Genomic DNA, 26,645 nt, shown 5'->3' on the forward strand with positions numbered 1-26,645 from the left:
GCCCGCAGGTAGGCTATTTAAATACCGCCCGCGCCGCCAACATTTACGTTGGGTCCCGCTGGCTCCAGTTCCCGTTGCAGGCTTGCAGCCCTCGAGTGTAATCCATAATTCCATATAAATATCATCAAACATGTTGGGAGGTGAATGGGAGGGTTCAGATTGGACATTTGATCACTCATAGATAAGGGGAAAGAACGCGCACTGTGTGAAAATTCTTTTAGTGTAATTTCCCTACAAGAAAAAAAAAAAACTCCGGGACAACGGGTCCCGAAGAAATTTCCGGGCGGGAAATTGCGTGGCCTATTCCCGGGAGGCCCGAAATCCCGGGATCCCGGCATTAAACCCTACACAACACGTCATGCTGCGACGCGTTGCGAGCTTATATATCTGCTATTTTCATCATGTAACCTGTGGTGGCGAAAATGCATATACACACTATGGTATTGATTAATTTAATGTAGCCGACTAGTAGATGATACTTAACACTCTAATTTTGACAACTTTTTATCATAGCTCATCATTTTCAGCACATTTTTTCCAATAAGAAAACACGGATTAGAAGTATATTTCCGGGGGGTGCATGATACTCCCCTCTTCCCACTGTACTACTCTAATTACCACCTGTTCTACACTGACAAACTCATTAGAGACTGCCGACTCCTGTAAACCTATTTCAAACTGTGTGAGTTAACTATAGAATAGAGTCCATTTAAGGAATGACCTTCTCTTGTTACTCCTGAAGCTCTGTACACTCTGTACAAGTATAAAATATGTGTGGGACATGTGTGTGGGAGTGCTGGGGGAAGCTCTGGAGGGAGACATATGTAAACAAAAGAATGGATTTCGAATCCTGATGGTTGAGTCCTGCTTCTTCCTGATGTTGTTTACTTACTAATAGTAATATCGAAAGCTGCCATTACAATTTTGGGGACATTCGGGATCATTATTTCATCTTCACCATAGATGGATACTTGATCAAAAAGAATCTTAAGATGGGAGCAAAACAATGCTGCAGGAAGAAAGAACTCAATGACCAACAGGAGAGAGAAGTGACGTTACTGCGAGAACTCGAGGACCAACAGAAAGAAATGACGCTATTGCGAGAACAACTTGTGGATCGTGAGCGACAAATCAATGACCTGCAAGGACAACTTTCATACAACAGAAATATGCAACAACAATTCAACAACCAACAGCAAGTCAGTTGTTGGTGCTTTGCAGCAAGACCTCAACAAGCAACAGAAAGAATTGATCCTACTGCGAGAGCAACTTGACAGATTTGTGGTGAAATTAGCAGATCTACAAGCCATCACTACGCCTGATAACTACAACAATATGAGGCAGAAGGAGCCAAACCAGAGCGGAGACACACAGCTGACTATTACTACACCCAAGGAACAGCCCGCAGGCAACAGCAACAACCATGATCGTATGAGCGGAGACAAGAAGCCTGAACCCCTCATAAACAATCAAGGACAGGGGGGAGCAGTCTTCACAGCGACACTTTGTCCAAGGAAGCTATTTCCATTCATTCCATATCCAGAACCTCATCCTCATCTGGGGACTGGGGCACAGCACAAGAATGCTCAAATCTGTATTTCGTAAAGTCTTTGGATTAAAGTGGCTACATCTCAGGGAACATTTTGATGTGAATGGAGCACAAAATCACATTGTCACTGGACAGCTGCTGCATCACGGTGGTCTTTTTGACAGCATCATTTCATTTTAATCATTCTAATTCTATTTCATTTTTGAGTGTTTTTGAGAGTTTAAAGTTTATTGGAACATTTAAATATTTGAAGTCATGTTAATTATTCAATTATGTTTAATTCTATTTACAGTTTTTTAATGTTAAGTTATATTTGCTGTGAGGAATTCTCAAATCAGGACTTTTATGTCAAGAAAATACATATACACACTATGGTATTGATTAATTTAATGTAGCCGACTAGTAGATGATACTTAACACTCTAATTACCACCTGTTCTCCACTGACAAACTCATTTCAAACTGTGTGAGTTAACTATAGAATAGAGTCCATTTAAGGAATGACCATCTCTTGTTACTCCTGAAACTCTGTACACTGCTGAAAGTATAAAATATGTGTGGGACATGTGTGTGGGAGTGCTGGGGGTAGCTCTGGAGGGAGACACTATAGTCTCTCTCCGGTGTGATGACATATACAATAAAAGAATGGAGTTCGAATCCTGATGGTTGAGTCCTGCTTCTTCCTGATGTTGTTTACTTACTAATAGTAATATCGAAAGCTGCCATTACAAACCAAGTGTAAAATGACTTATACTGGATCTCTTGTCCACTAGTCCCTTCCTAACATTTTAGTCTAGTTTCTATCTGTTGATGGAATTGTCAATGCATTTAGCTTAGTTTTAGTCATAATAGCTTCGTTTTCATTTAGTTTCCATTTAGTTTTCGTCAGTGAAAAAGGGTAGTCGACGAACACTTTGGGTTGGGACGTAACTTGGGGTCACACAACCACTTGTATGTGTCACATGAAAAAAAATATATATTCCGTTTCCTATGTAGAAAAATAATGATTTAACAAAATGTTTAGTTAAAAATGGAAAAACGGTGAAAATAGAACATCTTAAAAGCTCACAACAATGTTGCAACTTGATCGTCTATTTTCACTATTGAATCGGGTTTATTCATAATAATCCCTGGGGAGACGACGCGTGTGTTTTGGGTATCACGCTAAGACGTTAGACAGCATACGGGGGCTGTCATGTGGGTTAGGGTTACCCTATTGACCAGCAGCAGCGGGGGGGGGGGGGGGGGTGTGTGTGTGTGTGTGTGTGTGTGTGTGTGTGTGTGTGTGTGTGTGTGTGTGCGCGTGTGCGTGTGTGTGTGTGTGTGTGTATTGTGGTTGTTGATGAGGACAGTAGAGAAGTGACCATTTTGGAAGTGGCATGTACATTTGACCACAGTCTGGAAGAGGCATTCCTTACTAAGGTGCTTAAGTACCAGCGTCGTAAGGGTGCTATTATACAGCTTGGCTACAAATGTAAACTACTTGTGTTCATATTTGGAAGTCGTGAGGGGCCTGCAGATTGCATTCATGCCCAAGCCGAGAGCTAAGGCATCAATCGGCAAAATTCTGTTCAGTGTCTGCAATAATTGGCAGTTGCAATGCTTTCTGTGCCCGTGATCTGTATCCTGAAACACTTGTTGTAGAGTTTTCCAAGTTTGCGCATCCACTATTGTCTGTGTACAAGAGTTTCTTGTTAAATGTGAATGCATGCTTGCGTTACAGTACCCACTGAAGGAGGTGGTTGTGATCCACCAAGACCCTGAAGCTCTCAAAGACATCCAGTCTCTGAAGACCTACATCCTGGAGGTGAGTCTCTGGTTAATTGGGTTTTCGTTTTATTGTTTCATTAACGCCATTTAGACCTGAGACCAGATTCCACAAAATGTCTTCTAAATCCTGACAGTTTTCTGAAAAACCTCATGTTTCTATATGTCAGTGGTGCTCAACCTTTTTTCATGTCAAGGACCCCCAGAATTGTCTGTATTTGGCCGTGGACCCCCCCCATCTGAAAATATGTTGTTCCAGGGACCCTCCCAGAAGCAAAGATTTGAGTTTAAAAAACGTTCTGCTCTGAAAGAATATATATTCAAAGATGTGCGCCACATTTTCACGATTTCTCAAAAAATAGCAGACCTACAAGCTCGTAGCGCGGCACTCGGTGCCACGCTACGAGCTTGTAGATCTGCTATTTTTCAATAGCTAAAGTATAACATCATGCTTAAAACACCCAAAAGGGTTCCCGCCCAGAATGGGTTGAGAATATCCTTTCTTGGGTTAGATTTGTATTACAGATGTATGTCATGTACTGATTGACCTTTTGATGTATAGCCATGCTATTAAGTCCCAAGGAATTGAGCTGGCGTGATTACATTTTTTTTTTTTTTTTTTTTTTTGTAATCTACTTTTCAAAGCGGTTGCTTTGTCAGACTGTGTAGATGCCCTTAAAGGCACTAGGCACTTAATCAGAAAATGTCTTTCATGCCTGGTTTGCTCTCTATGTGCTGTACATGATTCTGGGTTAGAGATCCACTGTACTTGAGCAGTGTTGAACAGAATGAACATCATGTAGGAAACATGCTTGAATCACTTTTCTTTTTAGATCATTCGGTTCTGCTGACAAGAAGCATCCTCACTTCAGGGCACATTTCACCAAATTAAGATTATTATTATTTTTTATATAACTACGCCACTTGTCACCACATACACACAAAAAGAATTGTCCTACCTGTCACAGAGGAGGACATTCCGTTTTCAGCTTCACCCAGCTGCTTGGAATTGAACCTGTGACATTGAGTTCCATGCAGGCGGCCTCTCTACCCATACTGTGGCCTCACTGACTTCCTCCATCCCTCCAGTAAACAAGGTTTATTTCATCAGAATTGAGAGCAGTGTTCTTTCATATGAAGTCACTCTGCAATGAATGAGCACAACTGAACATATAGGAAACATAGGAATATAGGATAGGATAGCATAGGATGTCCAGGGGGTGTACTACTGTCTGAATGAATGAATGGCCAAGAGGAATGGCTCGCTGAAGATTCATCGTGTGACTCCGCAAGTTTTATTCTAGGCTATCTGAGTGACGGTTTGCGACTGGATGACGACATTACACGCAGCTGAATCAATGCACTTCATTAATGTCTCATTCTTTGTCTCTCCAACTCTACTGTTGGGAGCTGGCCCTATCCAAACCCAATTACAGCACACTGTCTAACTTTACATGTGTGCGTGTGTGTGTGTGTGTGTGTGTGTGTGTGTGTGTGCGTGCGTGTGTGTGTCATTCAGGAGCTGAATGTGCGCGAGCTGACTCTGTCGACTGACAAAGACAAGTATGGCATTCGTCTGAGGGCCGAGCCTGACCACATGGTGCTGGGCAAGAGGCTGAAGGGAGCCTTCAAGGCTGTCACCGCCTCCATCAAGGAGCTGACCAATGAGCAGCTGGAGGCCTTCCAGAAGACAGGTATGGCGCTGTGTGTGTGTGCGTGTGTGTGTGTGTGTGTGTGTTATCAGCAAACAGCAAGGGACGCACTAGTAGTTTTGTATAGCGATGCGCAGTGTTGGAAAGTAACTAAATACTTTTACTTAAGTACTGTACTTAAGTACAATTTTGAGGTATTTGTACTTTACTTGAGTATTTCCAATTTCCAGTACTTTTACTTCTACTCCACTACTCAGAGCCAACATTTGTACTTTTACTTCACTACAATTATTTGAAAACTTTAGTTACTAGTTACTTTGGAGATTTTAATTTTGATTAGAAAACATACATTAACCACTTCAAAGTTCAACCCTATACACATTGGCCATTTGAAAATAGCCGATCTACAAGCTCACAATGCGTCGCAATGTGACGCATTGTGAGCTTGTAGATCTGCTATTTTCAATAGATTTTGTACACATTTTGAACTTGTGGAGTGGGACATTCTGCAATATGAGTACTTTTACTTTTAGTACTTTAAGTACATTTTGATGCCGATACTTTTACTCAAGTACATTTTCAATTCCGTACTTTTACTTGTAACAAAGTAGTTCTAAATTGCAGTATTGGTACTTTTACTTAAGTAAAACAATTGAGTACTTTCTCCACCACTGGCGATGTGTATGGGCAACAGGCACATTTAGAAAACAACGGACTAGGGCTGGGACTAGATGAAGAAAAAATCTATATATATATATATACAAAGACAGATGTGTGTCTGAAAAAATGAAACTACAACAAAGAACAAAGTGACTTTCCACCAATATTAGAGAAGCGGGATGCGGACCTACAGTAGTTGGGAGCAAGACGTACAGTATAGAGCACCGAAGTCCTGACGTAACTCACTCATCCCTTCGATTCCCCTGGTTCGCGGAAGTAATTTCTCTATGGAGAATAACATGGGCTCATCTTAAAATCGTTTCATATAAGCGTTGTGGTCCAAAAATAAACAAGCTGTCTCTGCGTTATTGTCAGGGAGGTGTATCGTTTGCGACAGTCAGTCACTCATATATGTATGAGTGACTGATTTCTAGCGAAAATGTAACTAATTCAGCAGCAGTAACAATAGCGTTTTCTCTGTCAGTTGATTCTTCATATCCATATGAGTGAAGCGGCCGGGGTGACATGTTTATTTTTCAAACACAGTACTTATTTGAGGCGATATAATGCAAATAAAAAGTACACGAACCTGTGGATTTGCGCCCTCTACCGATAAATGGTAAATGGTGCATTTATATAGCTCCTTTATCCAAGGCGCTTGACATAGATTGTGCATTACATTCATCCAGTCACACACACATTCATACACAGATGGCGGCAGAAACCAATGCAAGGCACCAACCAGCACATCAGGAGCAATTAGGGGTTCATTGTCTTGCTCAAGGACACTTCGACAGTAACTCTGGGGGAGGCCGGGTTCAAACTGGCAACCTTGCGGTTACCATCCAGCCACTCTACCCCTGAGCCATTGACGTCAGACTTCGGTGCTCTATAGTACATCCTCTTGTTTCAGTGGGGTTTTTTTTGGAAGGTCAGAAGCGTGTTTCAGAACGCTAGACCGCCAGAAGGCAACGGGAACAGAGGAACACTTTGTGTAGACGACGCCTTCTTGTCACTAAATTGTGTTTGCGGGGCACCAGTGTTGTTTTTGGCAGTCCATTTTTATTTTAGTTTTAGTCGTAGTCTCTTGAATAGTTTTCATTTGGTTTTAGTCACATTTTAGTCACCTGGAATGTCTTAGTGTTAGTCTAGTTTTAGTCGACTAAATATCATAAGATTTTAGTCGACTAAATCTACAGTTGATTTAGTCGAACAGAATGTGTTTTGGCGGGCCTTGATGCCGTCGTAATGACTGTTTATTTCACTTGCTGAATAGAGCCGATCTATAAGCCCATGTGTACTTGTAGATCGGCTATTTTCAGCATGCAATTAACACTCCCATCGCCCAGGACGAAGTTCTTTGTCCTTTCTATTAGTGACGCCCGACGCCCAGGACGAAGTAGTGTCCAAAAGACGAAGTTTATTGATATGAGAACGGATCGCATGGCTCCACAGCCTGGGAGCGCCTGTTGGGCAATCCTCGGTGACGCGCCAGAGTGAGACGTCATTGAAAAACTCCCTCCCCTGTTTAGCTGATAAACGAAAATCTTAAAACGTTCATAACTCGCTATCTAAATCATCCCGTCTAATTATGAAAAAAGATCCTGTGTTAGACGACGCTCCGCGGTCCAGTCGCTAGTCGCGATAGATTTATTCTTACCTCCCGTTGTTGTCGATCGACTCTAGAGTGGTGTGGCTATTGTTAGCTGCTACACACACATCAAAAACAACTTCCGGTCCGTCCGGAAAAGGGGTCCGTGTTAATAAATCGAATGGGCGCTATAATGTAATGGATTAAATAACCCTGGGCAATTAAAGTGTTAATTGTAAAATGACTTGTACTGGATCTCTTGTCCACTAGTCCCTTCCTAACATTTTAGTCTAGTTTTTATCTGTTGATGAAATTGTCTTAGTTTTAGTCATCATAGCTTAGTTTTTATTTAGTTTCCATTTAGTTTTCGTCAGTGGAAAAAGCTAGTCGACGAACATTTCGGGGGGTCCTTATATATAATGTTTGGGGTCCTTGACATGAAATAGTTTGAAAACCACCAGTCCGATATACTGTAGAAACGTAGGATAAAAAATTAAAAAAGGCTTAAATGGGCTAAGCTTAAGCCATTTTTGCTGTAAATTGCAGAAGTAAAAGTGCTCCTGAAACGGTAATACAAGCCACAGGGAGAGTCTGGAGCGCTCTCAGGTGTATCCTGTCTGTCCAATTAGGGAGGAAACTTTATATGAGAATTGCGCGCCTCAGGGGAACGGAGGCTCTGGAGGTCAGCAGGTGCTGTGGGAATTTCCCATTTCCAATCTCCTGAACCTCTTTGAAGTCCAGATGACTCTGTACTCTGTAGGGTGGACTGGAGACGTGCAAAGGGTCGATGGAGAAGGCTGGGAGCCTGGGAGGGAGTAATGCACACGGCTAAGCACCAGTGGTGTAACGTAACCAAATACATCTACTTAACTACTCTACTTAATTTAACCCATTTAGGCCTGATGTTGAAATTAAAAATGTGACTAAATTTGACTCGGGGGCTGCCGTTTTTTCATGTCATATGAAAGCAGGGAATCATAGCTTCAAATTGACATATTTCTTGTTCAGTTTGGCCCACCAGTTCTATTTCATCCCTGCTGACCGCCAGAGGCAGTGCTTCCAGTACTTCCAGTACTCGACGGCGCATGCGGCTTCGAGTATTTTATACCAACAATGTCAATTTTGACCCGTGATGACCCGGAGTAGTCTATATCTTCCGGGGGTCTACAGGGGTTCAGTCTCTTATTTCTTCTCGCGCGCCGTGGTGAAAACTAAGTTTGCACCGAGCTGCGATGTATTGCTATGCAATGCAATATGCAGCCTATGGTGCCTGTACCTATAGTCGCCGGTAGTTCTGTGGCATGATGCATCGGTCGGAGTAGCGGCTGTCCGCCCTCCAGGAACTGCGACTATGGATTTGTTTTCCTCCTGAGTGGAGTTTATTTCGCGGATTCGCGTGGACGCGGGAGCGTCCGATCTCTCTCGTGGGTAATGAAGGTTAACAATACCCTCCCCTGGTAAAAAGGTACGTTATCGTTTAAAGCGGTGCTATCCGCGCTAAACCGACGTTCAAATTATATCGAACTTGTATCATGGAATAACATCTTGTGGGTAAAGGCTTGCGTTCGCGCCGCCTCCCTGCTCTGCATACAAGGTTTGTGAACCAGGGCAGGAATTTCACGGCGGCCATGGCCGTCGTTGCCCCTCTCTTTGGCCGTGTGCCCCTCGAAAAATGATATGCCCAGACGGCCACAGTGGCCGCGGTGCCCATGTGCCTCGACCGGCGTCCACAGCAGTTCATTTTACCGTTTTTCCTCTGCGCAACTTTCCAGTCATTACGGTAACCTTCCCCAAACGTCTCGCCCAGACTTGTATTGTCTGTATTGTAGTTGTGTTGCCATTTGCCAAGTGGTTTGATTATTTTGCGTTACTTTGCCTCCTCCCTCCTCCTCCTCCTCCTCCGCGCCACGCATACACGCACTGAGTAAACAGTGGGCATTTAGCCCACACGCTGCCTACTAGAGCGCACTGACACTCGTGCCGGCTGGCGCGCTGCTTCAAGATTATTATCACACAGAGCCCGTGTGTTAAGACCAACGTGACTCGTCTTCATGGACATATAAACTCACAAAACACCACGCAACAGCATAGACTGCAGGACTCCTCCACCATTTTCCACGCTATCGTCTGCTACGTTAGTTGACAGAGTAAATTGTTTAAACAGCCAACGCTGGCCACGGCTAATATCGCTAGCCAAACGCTAGCCAAGCACCAGAGCGCTCTCACTGTACATCACGTGTCCCAGTCCTGCAGCCCCACAATGGAGAGATCTCATCTGTCACTAACCTCTCTACAATGCCATATGCCAGTCTATAGCCTTAAAATCTACATTTATATGTTGTTCAATATATTACTTTAGCACAAAATATAAACTTTTCTAAACCAAGCCCTCATTCAAAAGTTAAGTAAGTATTAAGTAATACATTTTATTTATAAAGCACCTTTCGAAACAAAGTTACAAGGTGCTGGACAATTTACACAGTATAAACAATAGAAGCAAATTAAAAACAAGAAATATATCACACAGTTGTGACAATATAATACAGTAGTGCAGTGAGCAGAACAAAAACAAACAAGGCAGAACAGAAACATAGGGCTATAAAAATGAATGTAGGCTGTCTGTCATTGTATTTTATGTGAATTAACTCACAGTTTAACCCAGTGATCCTCAGCCATTTTAATTTCAAGGACCCCCACATTAAATGTATATGAATTAGCCTAGGGTGACAGGGTCCTAGGCCATTTCATTATGATTTTCATCTCTGGACTGGGACCCCATGTTACAGACATGTTTACAATAGTAGCTACAACAGTAGCTACTTGTTATTTAAAGCTGTGATTATTTATTTAAGAAGCACTGTTCTGAACCAATGTTTGCCTTGAAATAAATAAAAAATGTAATCATCCTTAATCTTTAAGATAAAATAATTATGACCGGGGACTTAAAATCATTGTTTTAATTGATGGCCTTCATGCCCTTGCACTCAAAAAGTTGACCACACTAAAGGCCAAGTGGCCTTGCCCCTAAAAAGGATGAAATTCCAGGCCTGCTGTGAACGCTAGCGCTTATTATAAACGACTATATGCTATAAAAATGCAATTCATTATCGCGCAAATTCCAGCTTTTCACCAGAGGAGAAAAACTTTTTTTTTTTCCAAAATGATTTAATAGCACAGGCAGGCTCTAATACGGAGCCCCTGAATGGCCATGCATTCAAAATATATTTTATCTCGTCAGTACAAGATATTATCTCGTCCGGACAAGATCATTATTATCTCTTCCGGACAAGATAAACCCAAAAGGGGTTCCCGCCCCAAAATGGGTTAAGCCAGATGAGACCAGATTCTACAAAATGTCGTTCTAAATCATGACACAACCTACATTTCTATATCAGTGGTTCTCAAACAATTTCATGTCAAGGACCTCAAAAATTATATGTAATTGGCTGCCGACCCCCATCTGAAAATATTTTGTTCCAGGGACCCCCTAGAAGCAAAGATATGAAAACGTTTGCTGTGAAGAATATATCAAAAGAATTGCACACATTTTCACGACTAAGTATAAAATAATGGGTTAAGCCTGAATTAGAGCGAGAGAGAGAGAGAGGGAGACTGGCATTGCGGGATGTGCCCCACCACCACTTGGGTATATCGGTATATCCCTGTCTCGACACTCTAAATAAAGCAAAGCATCTCCTATAGTGTATGAAGCCAGCTAACATTGAACTCATCATCTCGGGCCTGGGTAGGGAAGAAGGGTTTAAAAAAAACATCTTTGTCAATATTGTTTTTTTTTAAAAACATTTTTCTGTATATTTCTGAAAATGTTTGCCTATAATGATGACGTTCCCAAAATAGGGGGAGCGTGGTTAACCCATTCTGGACGGGAACCCCTTTTGGTGTTTCAAGCATTATGTTATACTTTAGCTATTGCAAAATACCAGATCTACAAGGTTGTAGCGTGGCACTCTGTGTTATTTTTGAAAAATCATTTTCAGATGGGGGGTCGGCGGCCAATTACATATCATTTTTGGGGGTCCTTGACATGAAATATTGAGAACCACCGATACAGAAACATAGGTATTTCAGAAAACTGTCAGGATTTAGAAGACATTTTCTTTTATTTCGGCGTCAGGCCATGGAAGGTACAGTAAGGTGGGCTGGGGGTATATTATTATTATTATGCCAGGAAATCCAGGATTAGAGGAGCTAGCGTTGACCGTTTCACCCTCCCTGCGGGGGCGTGGAGGTGGAGGAGGATAGAAGCAGAATGCCCTCATGGTTTTCACTCGGAACACATACGTGGGTAATTGTGGCTCCTGGCAAAATGGGGGGGGGGGCAGGAGTAGGAGGAAGGGGGAGGATGATACACCTGCCTAGATTGATTTTAATCTATTTGTGTAAAAAACAAAAACAGAAAAATCTTAATACCTTCAAGATTTACTTCTTTTTTTTAGCAGATGTATAAGCGTGTGTGCGCGCGTGTGTTTCCTGTGGTGATATATATATATGTTTGCTATAAATCCATTGCAGGCTCCATCACGGTGGACGGCCAGGAGCTTCACGAGGAGGACCTGAGGCTCATGTACACCTTCGACCAGAACTCTGGCACCGCCACCGCGCACTACGAGGCACACTCGGACGATCAGGTAAAAAAAAACGCTGATGGAAAGATCCGAGCGCTGCTGTGTGGGTGTGTGTGTGTGTGTGTGTGTGTGTGCGCGCCCGCCCGCCCGTCCATCCGTCCAATGGGAGCCAACCCAGGGCAAAGCCAGGAGGGGAAAGAAGCGTACCACCTATGTAGACGTGCTGTGGCGCGGCAGCTTGGCTGACAACACTGCAGAGCTCAAGAACCTGATGTTGGATAGGAAATTGCGGAGGGCAGCGATCCAGGAATCCCGAGTTGGTGTTGGCTATAGACCTAACTCTCGTGTGTGTGTGTTAGTGTGACGCTGCTCATATAGCCGATCTACAAGCTCACAACTATTTTCAGCAAGTGTAAAATCAGCCATTACGACAGCATCAAGGCCCGTCAAAATACATTTTAGTCGACTAAATCAACTGTAGATTTAGTCGACTAAAATCTTGCGATATTAGTCGACTAAAACTAGACACTAAAACATTCCCGCTGACTAAAATGTGACTTAAAAACTAGATGAAAGCTATTCAAGAGACTATATGACTAAAACTAAAATGTAAATGTGCTGTCCAAATCAACCCTGGCAGCCAGCAGGTGGAGTCTGAGGCCTCGTCACACAGCTGCTCTGTTCAGTCAGTGTAGGAGATCATTTCATGGCTAAGTGGGAACCAGCAGCATGCATATGGCCACGGGCTCTTTCTAATCACTGCTCCTCCAACTGTACACACACAGTACGCCACACACTGCGCTGGTTCTGTCCTGGCTGTGCCTTCCCATCCTTCTCTCTCACTGTATCTGTGTTCACTCTCTCTCTCTCCCTCTCTCCCTCTCGCTCTCTCTCTCTCCCTCTCGCTCGCGCTCTCTCTCTCTCTCTCTCCCTCTCTCTCTCTCTCTCTCTCTCTCTCTCTCTCTCTCTCTCTCCCTCTCGCTCTCTCTCCCTCTCGCTCGTGCTCTCTCCCTCTCTCTCTCTCTCTCTCTCTCTCTCTCTCTCTCTCTCTCCCTCTCGCTCTCTCTCCCTCTCGCTCGTGCTCTCTCCCTCTCTCTCTCTCTCTCTCTCTCTCTCTCTCTCTCCTCTCTCTCTCCCTCTCGCTCTCTCTCCCTCTCGCTCGCGCTCTCTCCCTCTCCCTTTCTCTCTCCCTCTTTCTTGTCCCACTGTACTTCAGTTCTCTCTCTCTCTCTCCCTCCCTCTCTCTCTCTCTCTCCCTCTTTCTTGTCCCACTGTACTTCAGTTCTCTCTCTCTCCCTCCCTCTCTCTCTCTCTCTCCCTCTTTCTTATCCCACTGTACTTCATTTCTCTCTCTATCTCGTAGTGCCGCGCTACGAGCTTGTAGGTCTCTTTCAGAGTGAACGTTTTTAGCTCAAATCTTTGCTTCTGGGGAGGTCCCTGGAACAACATATTTTCAGATGGGGGTCGGTGGACAATTACATATCATTGTTGGGGGTCCTTGACATGAAATATTGAGAACCACAGATATAGAAACATGGGGTATTTCAGAAAATTGTCAGGATTTAGAAGACATTTGTAGAATCGTCTAAATGGGCTAGTTCATGCCGAACACTGATTCGTAGCACAGCACCAATTCGCACATTGACACTTGCACTACAAAGGAGACGTCAGTCACCACTTGGAGACTCCCTGGAGAAGAAAAAAAACCATAGGTTTCGATCCGTTTTCAACCTTTTTCATATCAAGGCCCAGCATTTATTCGGCATTTGAGCCAAAAATAATAGAATCTATCCTAAATAATCTGTTATCGTTGACACACAATTTCATACTGTTGGCAAACGTTGATTAACACCCCAATCGCACAGGACGAAGTTCACCGTCCTTTAAATTAGTAACACTAATTACGAAGTTTTATCCAAAAGACGAAGATTATTGATATTACAACGGATCGCATCGCTCCACAGCCTAGGAGCGCCTGTTGCGCAACATTCGATGTTGCGTAACAGTGGGACGTCATCGAAAATGTTCCCCCCCCCCTGTTTAGCCGACGAGAACAAACATATTTTCAGATGGGGGTCCGCGGCCAATTACATATATTTTTTCGGGGTGCTTGACATGAAATATTCAGCACCACTGATACAGAAACATAGGTATTTCAGAAAACTGTCAGGATTTAGAAGACATTTGTAGAATCGTCCTTGGGTCTAAATGGGTTAAAATTGCATATCTTTCCTTTCATGACTCCTGTTTGTAAACGAGGGATAGTAAGCCAAGACGTGTCTCCCTTGAGGATGAAAATAAACTCATTTAAGATTAGAACCACATATGAACCTCCTCACAGTGCCAAACAGTAAGAATACATTGACCTTTTTTTGGAACAATGTTTCTCGTTGGTATTTTATTTTTGCACAACAGTTGGACATGGTTTTCAAAGTTTTTATGCCCAAGGCACAACAATAGGCAAGTAGAAATCTCACGGCACATTCCTAAAGAATATAGCCAGTCTACAAGCTGCTGTCCCTGGTGGTGACCAGACACCCAGAGGGTTCGCGTCTCATTTCAGATTGTACACGGCATCGCGATTAGAATTAGAGTACAAGTACTTCATTTTTAGTACTCGCCGATACTGAGTACCGATACAAGTACTTTTTATTTTTTGTTGAGTAATTACTTATTATATTCCCTTTTTCCCATAAATGGATCTCCGATCTACATTGTCAGTCGTCATTTATGCTTGTAGATCGGCTGTTTTTGGCAATTTGCTGCAGTGTTGGGTCGCGGTCCGCCCGCTCTCTCTCCTTTATGGCCACGCCTGGCCTCGTCTCACTGCACAACAGTGTTAGCCTGCCACTCAGTCTGAATTTTCATTTTGTTTCACTTCATTATTCAGACTGAAAGCCCTCCCCACGGCAGCAGTTTATGGGATGGGCGTTGTCAAAGTGGCAGTCTTCGGTGATTGGTTCATACCAACCAATCAGAATAGTAGGAAAGGAGATGACGTTGTTGTCAATCATGAGGCTATGGCTAACCCGTTTGCTAACCAAACAAACACAGCCAACGAGTGCTACTAGCATGTAAACAAAAGCGGTAAAATATGCCGGATGATGATGTTTATAAAACCTCTCGTTTCTGTAAAGAAACTATTTATCATACGTCAGATCATAGCCAGATTGATACGGTCGTGAGTCACCGCAGTGGGGGCAGCCATGTTTGATGACGGGGCTGACAGCCCTGAATCAGCTGCTGCGTTCGGATTCGAACGACACTGACGCCGCCGTAGGCAGAGTCACCAGACCTGAATCGCCAGAACATATTTTCTTAATGGGTGTGGCTAGCGATTCAGGGCTGGAGGCAGGCTACAACAGTGTTGTTTTTGGCAACAAATGTGTAGATTTTAGTTTAGTCATAGTCTTTGGAATAAAACTTAATTTAGTTTTAGTCACATTTTAGTCATCTGAAATGTTTTAGTGTTAGTCTAGTTTTAGTCGACTAAATGTCATAAGATTTTAGTCGACTAAATCTACAGTTGATTTAGTCGACTAAAATGTATTTTGGCGGGCCTTGATGGCGTCGTAATTTTCCGTCAGTGAAAAAAGGATAGTCGACGAACATTTTTTGTCATAGTATTAGTCGACGAAATCAACACTGCTGCACAACACTGGAGCCACACTGGTGTAACCCCCCACCCCCATGTCGCTGTCCTGTTGGTCTGTTCCTCCTCTAGGTCTTGGTGCTGTTGGATGTATCCCCGGATCAGTCCATGTTGGATGAAGGGGTGGCGAGAGAGGTCATCAACCGCATCCAGAAGCTACGGAAGAAGGTGAGACTTCCAGTGTGGTTCATTTTTGGTGAAAATAGAAATATGAATATGTTGAATTTACAGCAGCAGCAAGCCATCAGGACATTTGAGAAGCCAGGCAGAGGATCCTGGTGTCCCAAAAGTTTGAATTGCCACTATATCATTCGCTTAGCAGTTTCATTTGGCAGGAAATTGTTTAACTAAGATAAATTGCATACACTATATATTTTCATATTATATAGTTGTTTTTGGCAGCAAATTTAGTTTTAGTCATAGTCTCTTGAATAGTTTAAATTTAGTTTTAGTGTTTGTCTAGCTGCTACAGCTGCGTTGTAAGCTTGTAGATCGGCTATTTTCAGCATACAACCAAGCGTAAAATGACTTATACTGGATCTCTTGTCCACTAGTCCCTTCCTAACATTTTAGTCTAGTTTTTATTTGTTGACGAAATTGTCAGTATATTTAGTCTTAGTTTTAGTCACCATAGCTTAGTTTTCATTTAGTTTCCATTTAGTAATCGCCAGTATGGACTTACCAAGACCATTCAATGCAGCCAGTATGGACTTACCAAGACCATTCAATGCAGCCAGTATTGACGTTTCCACATACAGTATACTGCCTACCGCGAGTAGGTCGACTTGGAAATGCAATTACTGCCCCCAAAATAATAATGAATTGCACTTTTTATAACGCTTTTACAAGTGCTCAAATCGCTTTACAACGGTTCATTCATTCATACATACCACTTAAAGACCACATGTTAGGGTGCCCAAATAGCCCAAAAGTTAGGTGGTCAAATGACCTGAAACTGAAGCGATTCAGTAAAGGTCAACGCTTCCTCATGGGGTCATTTTAGGGCCTAGGACCTCCAGTAAAGGGTAAAATACTCTTCTCGGTTGTGGGAACAACATATCCAATGATGAGGACCCCAGGCCCAAAGATGTCCCCCTGGCAACTGTTTCAACTTTGGGTCAGCCTACATGTAAAAGTGCCCAAAGTTGAAAGAAGGTTGTCAAATGAACTGAAACTGATGCAATGGTGTAATTATGCCCACATCTGAAGTTAGGTGGTCAAATGAACTGAAACTGAAGCAATTCAGTAAAGGTCAACGCTTCCTCATGGGGTCATTTTAGGGCCTAGGACCTCCAGTAAAGGGTAAAATACTCTTCTTGGTTGTGGGAACAACATATCCAACGATAAGGACCCCATGCCCAAATATGTCCCCCTTGCAACTGTTTCAACTTTGGGTCAGCCTACATGTAAAAGTGCCCAAAGTTGAAGGGCAGAGCTTCAACTTCAGCTACCCAGTACCCAAGGTTGAAGCCCTTCAACTTTGGGCAGATCTACAAGCTCGTAGTGCGGCACCGAGTGCCACGCTACGAGCTTGTAGATCTGCTATTTTTCAGTGGGGTACATTTAATCACTGGTCCTGGGTCAATCCAAGGGCCTACCACTCCACTCTCTTGATATGTTGTTCCCCAACTCTTAGAGTATTTAGGCCTTTTTTCTGGAGGTCCCAGCCCCTAAAATGACCCAGGAGGAAGTGTTGACCTTTACTGAATTACTTCAGTTTGAGTTCATTTGAGCACCTAAATTCAGATTTGGGCACCGTAGCATGTGGTTTTTAAGTGGTGGGCCTCAGGTCATCCTAGGGGCTAGATGTGTCTCTACTGGATATGTTCTTATTCCCATTGTTTTGTTTTCCTCTGTACATTTATCCCATGCTGACGTTGTCAAGGCAAGTATTTCCACTGCAGCACCGCAGTGAGAAATGTCTCCATCATAAGGCAGACTTAACCCATTTTAGGCGGGAACCCCATTTGGTGTTTTAAGCATTATGTTATACTTTAGCTATTGAAAAATGGCAGATCTACAAGCTCATAGCGAGCTTATAGGTCTGCTATTATTTTTTAAATCGTGAAAATGTGGCGCAAATCTTTGAATATATATTCTTTCAGAGTGAGCGTTTCTAACTCAAATCTTTGCTTCTGGGGGGGTCCATGGAACAACATATTTTCAGATGGGGGTCGGCGGCCAAATACAGATAATTCTGGGGGTCCTTGACATGAAATATTGAGCACCACTTTAAATTTCGACGTCGGGTCTAAATGGCTTAATTATGGACTGGACCATTTTTTATTTTTTTTTGACTTTGAGGCTTTGAAGTGGTCTGAGGAGTAAAGACGGATTAGCCATCAGCCTCTTGTTTTCTCAAGAAACAAATTGTTTTGTTTTTTGTTTTTTTTCCTTTTCCATCCTATGTAATGGTGGCACTGGTCGCTGGCTCCCAGCCAGGCTACTGGTCGCTGGCTCCCAGCCAGGCTACTGGTCGCTGGCTCCCAGCCAGGCCACTGGCCGCTGGCTCCCAGCCAGGCCACTGGTCGCTGGCTCCCAGCCAGGCTAAATTCCTCATGCTATTTTTTTCGGGATCTTTTTTTTCCTCCTTTCTTTACCAATCCCTCAAGATGATATAAGCGATAGTTTGCAGGGGTGGGTGTCGGGTGATGGTTGGTGTGCGTGCGTGCGTTATAGTTAAGCAATATTACACGAGAGTGATGCTTGCGGAACTCGACTTCGTCTCGTTCCTCACCGCATCCCTGTCGTGGCAATAATCACGTTAACCCACACCCTCGAGTTACCCTTAAAACTAAGAAAATCGCTGAAAGAATATATTGTTTTAATGACAGATGTAGTCACTACGACCACAAATGTCCCAAGAAACTAGCTAGCCTAGCCACCGAGTTTGCTAGCGCTCTGGGAAAACAGAGCAGCTGAATTCTTTGTTTTGATTAGGTGGTGAATGGTGCTGGTTTAACCCACGGCTAGAAGGCTGTTTCAACCAATCAGATTGCTTCCTCGAAACGACCTGTGGTATAATTTCTGATAACCCATGCGGTATTAAGAAGCATAGCACTGTGTTTGATCTCTTTAGCTTTCTCGGAGAGACACGTGTGCACGCGCACACGCACACACACACACACACACACACAGAGTGAGAGAAAAACACAGCTGCAGTGTGTACAGTACCTCCTCAGGAGAGGGGGTCAATACCTAGGGTTAGGCAGAAGCAGCACATAAATCTTGCGCCATGTATTGACTGCTTCTCTGTATCTAACTAATGTTATTCCTCTGCCCTTGAGTGACACTGAAGTGTGTGTGTGTGTGTGTGCGTGCGTGTGTGTGCGTGCGTGTGTGTGTGTGCGCGCAGCAATGGCACACTAAATTAGAATGAGATCCGAACTCAAGGTTGTTGGAGGCAGCAGACGGACAGGCTGTGATCAACGGTTAAACTATGTCTTCTGTCCTCCTTTATTGGTTCTATATAATATCACTCTATGGCTGAAACTATGGATTATCCATCCATGCATACATCAATACATGTTTTGATTAATCGCATAATATTAAATTCATATTTTGTAATTTTCTGTATTTATCAACAAATCAATTAACCCCTTACGTCTTATTTTGTACTACATCATAAATGCATTGTGAAAATGGCATATCCACACGAGTGCCTCACTACAAGCTTGTAGATCTGCTATTTTTTGAAAATGTGTGAAAATATGGCGCAAGTTTTTTTGCACAAATATTTGCTTCTGGGGAGGTCCCTGCAAACTACATATTTTCAGATGGGGGAGTCCGCGGCCAGATGCAGATAATTCTGGGGGTCCTTGACAAAAGGTTGAGCATTTTGTGGAATCGTTTAAATGGGCTTGGAGGAAATTAGCCCTTCACTAAGTCCCTCCCCAACCCATCCTTGTCCAATAGGCACGTTGGCAGAGAAGAAAGCTTGACCTGCATAGCAACCGTTGCTAAACTATTTGGATTGGCATTGGACAATCGCTATTTGGGGGTGGGATTTAGTGAAGGGCTAATTGCAAAAAGTCTAACTTTGTCTTCTTCTCCTCATAGGGCCACTTGGTGCCTTCAGATGAAATCACCGTGCACTACCGCTGCCTGCCAGCGGGGGAGTACCTGGACGGGGTGATCCAGGCGCACACAGAGTTCATCCTGGCCACCACCAAAGCTCCTCTGCTGCCCTACCCGGTCCCATCCAGCGCCAGCCTCATCGTAGAGGAGAAGACCCAGGTTAGTGACCCTACCCTACCCGTCCAGCCCCATCGTAGAGGAGAAGACCCAGGTTATTGACCCTAACCTACCCTACCCGTCCAGCCCCATCGTAGAGGAGAAGACCCAGGTTAGTGACCCTACCCTACCCGTCCAGCCCCATCGTAGAGGAGAAGACCCAGGTTAGTGACCCTACCCTACCCTACCCGTCCAGCCCCATCGTAGAGGAGAAGACCCAGGTTAGTGACCCTACTCTACCCTACCCGTCCAGCCCCATCGTAGAGGAGAAGACCCAGGTTAGTGACCCTACCCGGTCCCCTCCAGCCCCATCGTAGAGGAGAAGACTCAGGTTAACACCCCAATCGCTCAGGACGAAGTTCACCGTCCTTTCTATTAGTAACACCCAGCGCCCAGGACGAAGTTTTATCAAAAATACGAAGTTTATTGATATGAAAACCGATCGCATCGCTCCACAGCCTAGGAGCGCCTGTTGCGCAATCCTCGATGTTGCGTAACAGTGGGACGTCATCGAAAATGTTCCCCCCCTGTTTAGCCGACGGCAACGGAAATCTTAAAACGTTAATAACTTGCGATCTAAATAATCCCGTCCAATTCTAAGAAAAGATCCTGTGTTTGACGGCCCACCGCGGTCCCGTCGCTAGTCACGTTAGATTTAATCTCACCTCCCGTTGTTGTCAATCGCCTTTAGAGTGTTTTGGCTACATTTAGCTGCTACAGCCACATCCGGTATAACTTCCGGTCCGTCGGTAAAAGTGCTCCGTTGCTATAAATTGCTTGGGCGCTATGATTCAATGGATTAAATAACCCCGGGCAATCAGAGTGTTAAAGACCCTCACATTGTTCACCCATTTAGACCTGAGACCGATTCTAAGATAATGCCTCCTAAACCTAACCTAGGGTTTTCTGAAAACCTTCAAATTCGTATAGATAAAAAAATAAAAAAATGTTGCTCACTTGCTATATGTGACACAGAGGGTGCAGCTGGTGTTATTGGTAAAACAACGTATGTGTTACACCATGTCTAAATGTAAGTGGTTAATGTCTGTCTCCTGTTTTCAGCTGAAGGGCTCTGATTTGGAGTTAACCATAGTGAAGGGGTCGTCCGCGTCCAAAGTTAATCTGGATGGACCTGCGTGCTCCTACATCAATGTCAGGGTCAAACTCGCCAACAAGGAACAAGGTATGCAATTATATATATACACACGTGCACGCACACACACACACACACACACACACACCAGTGAAAGATAATAAAACAAGAAAATAACTTTTGCTTAACTTTGTTCACCTTCGTTGATTGAACAAGGACCAATGAAAAAAATAAATGAATGAATACATGGGTTGTGGATGTGATTGGTTGTCCTACAGAGGGGGTGGTTCTTTTGGAGAACCCAAGCGGAGACAACCGCCTGGACATGACCAAGCTTCGGGAGGTGTGCAGCAGTGTGTTTGGAACCAACAACACCCAGCTCTCTTTCTTCAACGGCAAGACTGGTGAGACCTACTTTTCACTAGGGATGCTCCGAGCAGGTTTTTTAGGACCGATCACCGATTGTTTTTCTCATGATCGGCCGATACCGATATGTCCGATACTGATCTTGTGAAATGTTGCAAATTTTAATATTTCCAAAATTAATATATGTCAAAACCAACGTCAAAACTGTTCCTGTGTGGCCTGGGCCATGGCTCAGCGGTCCAGGCACCTTGGCTGGTAATCCAGTCTGGCAGTGTGCCGCGGGTTCGACTCCCGATCCCGACGGCCTTTACTGCATGTCTTCCCCCCATCTCTCTCCCCATTTCCTGTCAGCCTACTGTCTGTCCCTCCATAAAAATATTTAAAAAATAAAGGCGAAAGCCACAAAAAAAACATAAAAAAACCCAAAACAAACTGTTCCTGTGTGTGTGGGGAGGAAGGGGAGAATGTTTAGGCCTGTCACAAAAATGCAAAATGATGTTCTACTATATATCAGATTGACATTTATACTACTTAAGTGGTGTAAAAGATCAGTTTCTCCAGATAGGGTAAATGCAGATTACCGATCAAAGTGAATATTGGCCGATCACCGATCGCTGGCCGATTATCGGAGCATCTCTACTTTTGACCCCACATACAGTAGGGAAATGAATGACCACATACTAGTGCACACATGTGAGCACACGTATATACACACACACACACACACACACCTTTCTGCGAGCCAGCCTCGAACACCCCCCAAATAACTAAATACACAGTACACATACATACAAAATGTGTTCATAGCATACTTATTTGCACGCACCTCGACAGTGGGTGCAGGGCCAATAAGGTCATTATGGAAGGAGGTAAGGCCCGCACACCATTCTTTTGGTAAAGAATGACTTCATTGAGTTAAACGACAACGTTTCGATCTTGATAGATCATACTGACCTGACATTTTGGAGAAGATTTATTTTTTTTACAAATTGACCTGTAAAGAAATGCAAAGCCCTAATAAGCACAATGACACACGCGGGTGATCCAGAGGGTGGGGAAGTGCTCATTCCGTTGCACTCTCTGCTTAATAACCCATTTAGACCTGAGACCAGATTCTACAAATTCTAAGTCATGACAGTTTTCTGAAAAACCCTATGTTTCTATGTCAGTGTGGTTCTCACAGTTTTTCATGTCAAGGACCCCAAAAACGATATGTTTGGCCATTGACCCCCATCTGAAAGCAAAGATTTGAGTTAAAACATGTTCTCTCTGAAAGAATATATGTTCAAAGATCTGCGCCACATTTTAACGATTTTTCAAAAACACCAGATCTGTCCCCTGTCTCTTTTGTGAAACCCCTCTGTTCTTACAAATCCTGTGTTTTGTTTCATTCCGCTTATGTGTTTGTGTTATGTAAGCACTTACGGTAATACGGAAAAGTATTTCCTACTTGAGGTCAAAATGAACTATGCATCTGTGGCCACACACTTTTAAGTACAAACCAAAATAAAGAATCGAGGTCACAGTGATTGAAGAAGTAGCTAATGCTAGTGTACAAAACTGATCTCTGTGTGTGTGTGTGTGTGTGTGTGCGTGTGTGTGTGTGTGTGTGTGTGTGTGTGTGTGTGTGTGTGTGTGTGTGTGTGTGTGTGTGTGTGTGTGTGTGTGTGTGTGTGTGTGTGTGTGTGTGTGTGTGTGTGTGTGTGTGTGTGTGTGTGTGTGTGTGTGTGTGTGTGTGTGTGCACATGTTCACCTCAGAGTTGAAAAATGCAACAGACATTCAGGCTCTCAGTGGTACCACTCTATCAGTGACATCACCAGGCTCCACCCCTAGCTCCGCCCCCACTCCAGACGGCCTGCTGTGTCCCTATGTCAACCTGCTGCTCTGCGACACACAGCCAGCCGGTAACCACCACTACATTTACTCTTAATTACAATTCTGAGGTACTTTTACTCTGTGTTTTTGGCAGCAAATTTCTATCATGTCATTAGTCTCTTGAAACGTTTTCATTTAGTTTTAGTCACCCGGAATGTTTTAGTGTTCAGTCTAGTTTTAGTCAACTAAATATCATAAGGTTTTTGTCGACTAAACCTACAGTTGATTTAGTCGACTAAAATGTATTTTGGCGGGCTTTGATGCTGTCGTAATGACTGATTTTTACGCTGAAAATAGCTCACAACGGCTATTTTCAGCATGCAACCATGTGTAAAATGACTTATACTGGATCTCTTGTCCACTAGTTCCTTCCTAATTTTAGTCTAGTTTTTATTTCTTGACAAAAATCGACAGTATATTTTGTCATAGTTTTAGTCACCATAGCTTAGTTTTCATTTAGTTTCCATTTAGTTTTCTTCTGTGAAAAAAAGGTAGTCGACGAACATTTGTTTTCGTCATAGTTTTTAGTCGACGAAAACAACACTGGTCTGTTCTCTGATTTCTTGTTGTTTGTTCCTCTTCAGAGTGCCTGACCGGAGAGGTCGCCACCCTGCTCCTGGAGAACCCTCTGGGTCACAACGGGCTGGGGCACGCCGCCCTGCTGGCCGAGACCGCCAAGGTGTTTGGCCTCCGCAACAGACGGCTCAAACTCTACCTGAACCAGGACCTTACTCAGGGTAAGAGAAGAAACAGTGTAAATGGTGCATTTATATAGCGCCTTTATTCAAGGCGCTTTACATAGATTGTGCATTACATTCACCCATTCACACACACATTGACACACCGATGGCAGCAGAAACCCTGCAAGGCACCAACCAGCACATCAGGAGCAATTTGGGGTTCAGCGTCTTGCTCAAGGACACTAACTCTGGGGGAGCCCACAGGGTTCGAACTGGCAACCTTGCGGTTACCATCCAGCCACTCTACCCCTGAGCCACCGCCGCCCTAGTCTAGTCCAGTGGTTCTCAAACTTTCATGTCAAGGACCACCCAATCGACATTTATTAGGCTGCAGACCCCCCCATTTGAATGAAGAGATATGCCAGGGACCCCCATCCATATGAGAGGATGTTTTACGTCTCTAGCAGTGATTCCGAAACATATTATTTTCATAGACCTCCCAGTTTCACACGCATTAGGCTACAGCCAGACCCCCATTTAAAGACCCCTATCTCTGGGACCCCCAATTTATATTGTAAAATCAATGTCAATTTAACTCAGAGTGTACAAACGGAACCAAATGGACTGCTGCATATGTACCATATCTGTAACGGGTCCACCGGAGGTACGGTCCGCCGTATTCCCATACGGAGCTGCCAGGTCGCAGGGCCGAGTGTGCCATTAAGTCCTTCACCGAGGGTCAGCGAGAGGTCAGGGTTAACTAGCACTAACGGAGGCTCCAGTTAAAACGGGAGCTGGTAAATCACGTCACGGACAGAGGCGTACAGATAGCCTCCTCCGGTCAGGTCGTTTTAGCGTCGGAGGAGTCCCAACCTCGTAACGTCGGCAGCTGTAGAACTACGCAATTTACGAGCTGTGTTCGCTTTGCGCGTCTTACTTGTAATAGCAGTCCTATGTTGCCTCTCTGTGTTCTGGAGCTACACAGAGATGAGATGTCCGTTTTTAATTTTTGTTTGTGAAGCAAAAAACAACAGGTGACTCATGCAAACAGGTGTGGTGATTGCAGAGGGGGACTATCACGGATACGTAGAGGGTGGGGCTTAACTCTTAAACTGATGTTGGGTAAAAAAAAGAAATAATATCAATAATAATCAATTAATGTCCCAGCCCCAAATCTCATTCAATTCAATCACTTCCATGAGAGTGGGGAGAGGTGGTGGAGTTAGCTCGTTTAGCAGACAGTTTGAGGGTCCAATGGAGTTAAGAGGTTTTGTCCCGAAGCGCTTTTTAATACCTTTCATTGGTTCAATATGTTTTTAACCCATTTTGGGGTGGGTACCCCTTTTGGTGTTTTAAGCATTATGTTATACTTTAGCTATTGAAAAATAGCAGATCTACAAGCTCATAGCGCGGCTCTGAGTGCGGCTCCGAGGGCAGCAACGATATCATCCTCGGCCTACACTCTTAACAAACATGTAACCTTTCATGTTGTTTATTTTGTTTCCAGAGCTTCCAGCCGATGCCTCCGTGAAGTGTCTGGACACCACAACCATCTATGTGAGAGCTCTCCCCACCACCGCTGAGGCATAAACCTACAGACCTCCCCCCTCCAGAGACAAAACACTTACCTTACCCTACTGCGGTATACTGTTGAGGCATTTATTTGTTCTCTGGGGAGGATATACAGTACATCCAGACTCCTGAGGTTACATATCTTCATTTACTGTTTTCAATCACACTTCATTTCACAATATTTGCTAATATTGTGAAACGAGAGGAAAGTTGCAAGTGCTGTAGGCCGGGAAGCAGATTGCATTGTCAGTCAGGTCACGGTATGCATAATTTGCAAAGTTAATTTGTTAGAGGAGAAGGTTTGTTATCCCTTTTGGTTTTAATTTGTTAAATTAAAACAACATTGAACTGTCCCAAAAAAAGTGTGTTGAATATTATTTTCTCAACAGAGCATTATTTTCTGTCGTATAATCTACAGTAGGTGGGTGAAGTCACATGACTGCACCTACGGTACTGTATAACATGTCAGTTAATGGACATAATAGATGTAATTGAACACATCTAGGGGCCGCAAATCTGCATTCAAAGATTTTCCTAGAAGCTTTGTCAGTGGTCGAAAAAAAACCTGGTCGAAATGACTAACCAATCAGGAAGTAGACAGGCAAATCGACCAATGACAAAGCTTCTAGGAAAATCTTTGAATGCAGATGTGGCCCCTAGGTGTGTCACAGAGACTACATTTCTTTGGGGAGCGTTTTACCCATTGCTGCCTGTCTGAATACAAACAAATATATAAACTAGAAAAAGTGCCCCTCGGGGCACAGGTCTCAACCAGGGCAGGTCAGGTTTGCCATTTCTTCATACGCCTTTGAAGGCAATTGGATGATGTGAGGCATTTGAACTTCAGTGTGAAAGATTTATTTCCAAAGGACGGTTACAAACGGACTCCAACACCGCAAAGAAAAGTCTCACTTTGAATAGTGAGCTCTGATTGGTCACCCACAACTCTGTGGGTGCCAGACCAATCTCCCCATGACCAATCTCCCCATGATTATTTTTTTTCCTGTGGCAGATTTGTCTGGTTTACAGGCTAATGATTCCCTGCTTTCATATGACATGGAAAAAAAACGTAAATTAAAAAAGAAATCCAATGGCAGCCCCTCAGTCAAATTTAGTCACATTTAATAGGACGGAGACCTCCGTCTTGGCCGACCAGAGTGTTAACTGCTATTTTCACTGTTCTTGCACAAGAAGTCAAGAACATATTCAACAGTAGCAGTCCTGAACTGCCCCTTGACTCAGCCCATCTCCACTAATAACATGAAACGCTGCATCTGAACTTCTGAAGGTTCTTTCCCTTTGGAATGCTAATGATGCCCTTCATGTTCCATCAAGGCCGTCTCCTTAATAAGTTAAGTTAATTTTGTTC

At 43.7% G+C, this 26,645-nt stretch overlaps 1 protein-coding gene across 1 annotated transcript in view; it reads left to right on the plus strand.

Moving 5' to 3' along the window:
- The window catches only part of iars1 (isoleucyl-tRNA synthetase 1), a 133,029-nt gene extending 107,374 nt beyond the window's left edge, over positions 1 to 25,655 (plus strand). The window contains exons 27-34 of the mRNA XM_079510400.1: positions 11,752 to 11,867; positions 15,529 to 15,624; positions 19,516 to 19,692; positions 20,752 to 20,872; positions 21,061 to 21,186; positions 22,907 to 23,053; positions 23,609 to 23,761; positions 25,212 to 25,655. Of these exons, the coding sequence (XP_079366526.1) occupies positions 11,752 to 11,867; positions 15,529 to 15,624; positions 19,516 to 19,692; positions 20,752 to 20,872; positions 21,061 to 21,186; positions 22,907 to 23,053; positions 23,609 to 23,761; positions 25,212 to 25,294 (1,019 nt within the window). The 3' untranslated portion in view covers positions 25,295 to 25,655. The remainder of the gene's footprint in view (positions 1 to 11,751; positions 11,868 to 15,528; positions 15,625 to 19,515; positions 19,693 to 20,751; positions 20,873 to 21,060; positions 21,187 to 22,906; positions 23,054 to 23,608; positions 23,762 to 25,211) is intronic.
- The last annotated feature ends 990 nt before the right edge of the window (positions 25,656 to 26,645 follow it).

Source organism: Electrona antarctica (assembly GCF_951216825.1).
Source record: "Electrona antarctica genome assembly, chromosome: 9".
In the NCBI taxonomy this organism is placed as follows: Eukaryota; Metazoa; Chordata; class Actinopteri; order Myctophiformes; family Myctophidae; genus Electrona; species Electrona antarctica.